Below are 4,527 nucleotides of genomic sequence, written 5' to 3'. Positions count from 1 at the left end.
GGGCGGGGCGGGCTCATATTACTGCTGACTCTGCGGCCAGATTTAAACGCGGGTGGGGGGCGGCGGACAGGCGGCCAGCACGCGCGTTTGTTTTTCCCCATTGGAAAGTTGCTCTCTCCGGGCAGGAAACCTGGAAATGGGGGCGGGGGTTGGGGGACAGCGGCGAGGGAGGGGCCCGCGCTTTGTACCAGCGCCCCCAGATGTCGCACCCGTGGGCGTTCTCCCTGGGGCCCGCGCTGTGCCGGTGGAGTGCGCACCTAGAATGTGCGCCCGCGCCCAGATGTGGGATGCTTTGATGGACTGCCGTGAGCCCAGACCTTAAACGTAAACATTCAGCTTCGCAGGTACTTTGGGCTGCACAGGCTTTCCCGGACCCAAAAGACGCACATGCTTTTCAGAAACCCCTAGTAAGGTTTACCTGGGGCTGTAAAACTGCACATCGCGACTTTGCACCGTGCACACGCTTGCCCCAATGTGAGATATCCCTTGGGTTCGCGCTCCAGTCCGCTTTTTAAATACACTCCCCAGCGGTGTGGATGGCACAGAGCTGTGGCAGCCCTACTGAAACCTTAAAACAGGCTTCCTGGGGTCATAAACATGGATACCCAGACTCAGATCACCTCCCAGAACTCAAACGTATCCCTTCACTCCACTGTCTTTGCCCCTTCCTGCAGCGTTCGCATCTAGTCGTTCAAAAGTGCTTTCCGGGCCCTCAGACATGCCGCCCAAGGCTTTAAACCTCAGTGTAGGTACTAGATGGGCTTCCCTGTGCAGTAGCGATGTCAGGCGCGCACAGTTTTGCACACACTTGCCAAGATGTGAGATTTCCTTTAGGTTGCACCTTACCGGTCGTTTTTAAATGTGGTCGTCCCATCTTGATATGCTGCTCCTGCTGTGGAAGGTATCCCTGGGTTTTAGGCATGCATGCCTGCTCTTTACTATGGCTTCAGATCCCAGCATCTTTTGAAGTCCTGAGTCAACCTGCCCTCCTAAACAAGCAGACATTAAGTATGTCGCTTGGGCCCTTAAGTGCGTTCGCCTGATTTTTACCCATCTTTGTGGCAGCAAATGCATACGTGTCACTGTATATGCGGACTTGTGTATGCAGTCTAGATATCCCAGGTCCCAGCGCCATAAACAACTTGTATGTTGCAAGTGTACCCTCATCTCTAAAACCACCTCCAGCTGTGCGTTTTAATACATCTTCTCAGATGCTGGATGTCCGGTATGGTGCCTGAAGCCCCCGGGGCAACATCCACTCTCTGTCCAGCTCATTCTAACGCCAAGATACTCAGGTGTTTTTTCTGATCTTTTGATGATTGCCCAAAAGTCAGAATCACCTGCAAGGGTGGAGAGCAAGTTTGTTCAGGTGTCTCTCTTTAAGCGCTCACAAAGTAAGATTTTTTGTTTGCTAGTATTTTGGAAGGAAAGATCTCGTTGTGCTTCATAGAAAATTTGGAAAATACCTGTTTGTAATAAGACAAAAAAAAATCACCCTTATAATTTGTTTCCCCTGCCTGGAGGAGCCTACTATGGGGAAACTCGAGGGTTTCCTGCTGCCAGGCTGTTTTCGAAGCTTTCCCTTGTTTGCTTTGAGATGTTTCTGGTTTTAAAAAATAATAAGTGAGGCCAGGTGCGGTGACCCACGCCTGTAATCCCAGCACTTTGGGAGGCCGAGGCGGGCGGATCACGAGGTCAGGAGTTCGAGACCAGCCTGGCCAACATGGTGAAACCCCGTCTCTACTTAAAAAAAAAAAAAAAAAAAAAATTAGCTGGGCATGATGGCGCGGCTTGCAGTGAGCGAGGTTGCAGTGAGCCGAGATCGCGCCACTGCACTCCAGCCTGGGAAACAAGAGTGAGACTCTGTCTCAAAAAAGTAATAGTAATAAAAAATAAAATAATGGGAGAGTGCCCTGTGAGTAGTATCTGCGGCTTTGCTTGACTTTATTGCTAGACGCTTCTCCTGGTGTTCTACGTGTTTTGGTCTGTGAGGCTCCTCCAGGGGGTGGTGTCCCAGCTCTCTTCCACATGTTTCCCCCTTCTCCTCGCTGTCTTTCTCCTAGATGGTTCAGTTCCCTCTGTGTTTCTTGTCACCTCCTTCCTGTCTCCCTGGGGTCAGACTGATAAGGCCAGAGAGGGGGGCACTGGCAGCTAGGGGGAGGAGTTGAACTTTGGAGTGACTGGGAGCCTTAGGAGAGTTTCAGACAGGGCAAGCTAGTTGCGGGACAGACACAGCACAGGCCGGCTTGTGTCTGCGGAGGCTGCAAGGAAGCCCTGGGCCCAGCCTGGGGCACATGGAAAGTCCCCCACAGCTGGCTTCTAACTTGGGTCTCAAGGAATCGATCAGGCACACAGCTGGGGCAAAGGCTGGAGGTGGGGCTGGCTGAAGGCTTCAGGACTCTGCTGGGCCAGTGTCAAGGTGACAGCAGGCTCTGGGAAGGAAGGGTCCTGAGGAGGGGGCAGCGGGAAAGGACATGAGGACCAGCGTGTTGGGGTCCTGAGGGGTGAGCAGAGAGTTTGGACATGGCCTGGTGGGCTTCCAGCAGGGGATTTGGGTCTGAATATTGGGACATCCCCTCTGGGGTATGTGGGGACTGCCTGTCCTTGCAGGCCTCAGCCTCAGTTTCCCACCTACCCCCCACTCCACTGCAGGAAGGTGCTCGGGTCTTCGGGGCGCTGGGTCCCATCAGTCCCTCCTCACCTGGGCTCACCCTCGGGGGTCTGGCCGTGAGCGAGCACCGACTCAGCAACAAGCTGTTGGCCTGGAGCGGCGTCCTTGAGTGGCAGGAGGTGAGTCCCTGTGGGGCTGCTGCTGGTCTCCAGGGTCTTGTCTTGTCCCCGCGGGGACAGGCTGGGGCATCTAGGCTGTGCACAGTGACGCCCCTCCTGCCCCCACAGAAGCGCAGACCCTACTCTGACTCCACTGCAAAGCTGAAGCGGACCCTGCCCTGCCAAGCCTATGTGAACCAAGGCGAGAACCTGTGAGTGCCGGGGTGCAGCAGCCAGGGCGGTGGCAGGGGCAGTGGCTGTGGCCATGGGGATCAGGGCAGCCCTTTCTGACCGGCTCTTTCCCATAGGGAGACCGACCAGTGGCCGCAGAAGCTGATCATGCAGCTGATTCCGCAGCAGCTGCTGGTGAGACCCGCCCCGCCCGCCCCACCCACTCTGAGCACCCCCATGCCTGGCTGACGCAGCTGTCTGTCCCCTGTCACCCCCAGACCACTTTGGGGCCCCTGTTCCGGAACTCCCAGTTGGCACAGTTCCACTTCACCAACAGAGACTGCGACTCGCTCAAGGGACTCTGCCGCATCATGGGCAACGGCTTTGTGAGTGGGGTGGGCTCGGGTGCGCGAGGGGGGCAGGGGGCGGCTCCCTTGTAGCACTGTGTTGACAAGTACAGCTGGAGGCAGCGCCCTGCTCACAGCCCAGGCGGGGGCTGCGAGTCTCCCCTGGGGTCGACGGTAGCCCTCGTGGCCTCTCAGACCCTGTCTGGAAATGACTGACCCCAGGCACCCTCCATAGAGCACAGGGTGAAGGAACTCAGCCTGAGAGGTCTCCAGTTCCTGCATCTGTGCCCAGCTCTGAGGTGGCCCTTGGGGTGTGAGTGCACAGAGGGACCGGGGCCAGGAGCCTGTCGGGGACACACAGCATATGGCAGGAACCTGGTAAATGGGTGTGCTAGGCATAAGAGCCAGGAGGGAGTGGTGCATCGGGGCTTGGTATTCTGGTCTGTAAAATGGGCTAATAGGAGCCGTGCTTCCTAGGGCCACTGGGAGGCTGGAGGGAGGGAGTTTGTGTAGAGCGCTTGAGATGGTGACTTTAGTACCTAGTGAGTGCTCAGTGAACCTAGCTGGTGAGGCTGTTCAGGTGACTGGGATTCTGGGGCAGGGCAGGTCAGCAAGGGGGATGGGACTGTGAAAGACGGCAGGTGCTGGAGAGGAGGCAGGGATGGGGTGGGAGCGAGTCCTCTGCCCAGAGGACCTGGCTCTGGGACATTCTTAGTCCCTGTTCCCCTTTGGGACAGTCTGCCTCTACCCCGTTCCAGCTGCCGCTCTGAGGCACACTGGGTTCCGCTTTGGCCTCCCTTCTCCCTCAGAGCACCAGGGGCAGACCAGGGCTTGTGCCTGGCATGAGGTCTCTTAGCTGACCCGTCCCCCTTCACCCAGCACTGTTTGTTGAGGGCCTGCCATGTCCGGGCCCCAAGTACCCAGTCTGTAGGGAAGGTGGGCATCCGCATTCGCCCCCCAGGCATGGCCCTGGGAGGGTGACTCTGCATGGCTCCAGGGAGGCCAGGGACAGGGCCCTGAGCAGGTGATCCCTGGACTGACACCGAGGTCGAAAGGTTAGGCTGGCAGTGTGTAGGGTACAGCACTGTGGAGGGTGGCGCAGTGTGGGGAGGGGACATTGGGTTCTGGAACGGGCCCACCACTTCAGACACCACAGCCAGGCACATCTGTCAGGCTTAGTTCTCCCATGCCCCGTCCAAGAGGTACCAGTACTTTATCTGTTGAGCCTTTATGTGGCACC

The 4,527-nt window shown here is 57.2% G+C and overlaps 1 protein-coding gene across 1 annotated transcript in view; it reads left to right on the top strand.

The window, feature by feature from the left end:
* The window catches only part of PTOV1 (prostate tumor overexpressed 1), a 10,403-nt gene that overhangs the window by 721 nt on the left and 5,155 nt on the right, over positions 1-4,527 (top strand). The window contains exons 2-5 of the mRNA XM_011966009.1: positions 2,653-2,790; positions 2,899-2,981; positions 3,078-3,135; positions 3,219-3,326. Coding sequence (XP_011821399.1) covers positions 2,653-2,790; positions 2,899-2,981; positions 3,078-3,135; positions 3,219-3,326 — 387 coding nt within the window. The remainder of the gene's footprint in view (positions 1-2,652; positions 2,791-2,898; positions 2,982-3,077; positions 3,136-3,218; positions 3,327-4,527) is intronic.

The sequence above is a fragment of the Mandrillus leucophaeus genome, unplaced genomic scaffold (assembly GCF_000951045.1).
Source record: "Mandrillus leucophaeus isolate KB7577 unplaced genomic scaffold, Mleu.le_1.0 Scaffold74, whole genome shotgun sequence".
Taxonomy (NCBI): Eukaryota; Metazoa; Chordata; class Mammalia; order Primates; family Cercopithecidae; genus Mandrillus; species Mandrillus leucophaeus.
Note: the sequence above shows the minus strand (reverse complement) of the source record. Positions and strands in the feature narration are given on the sequence as shown.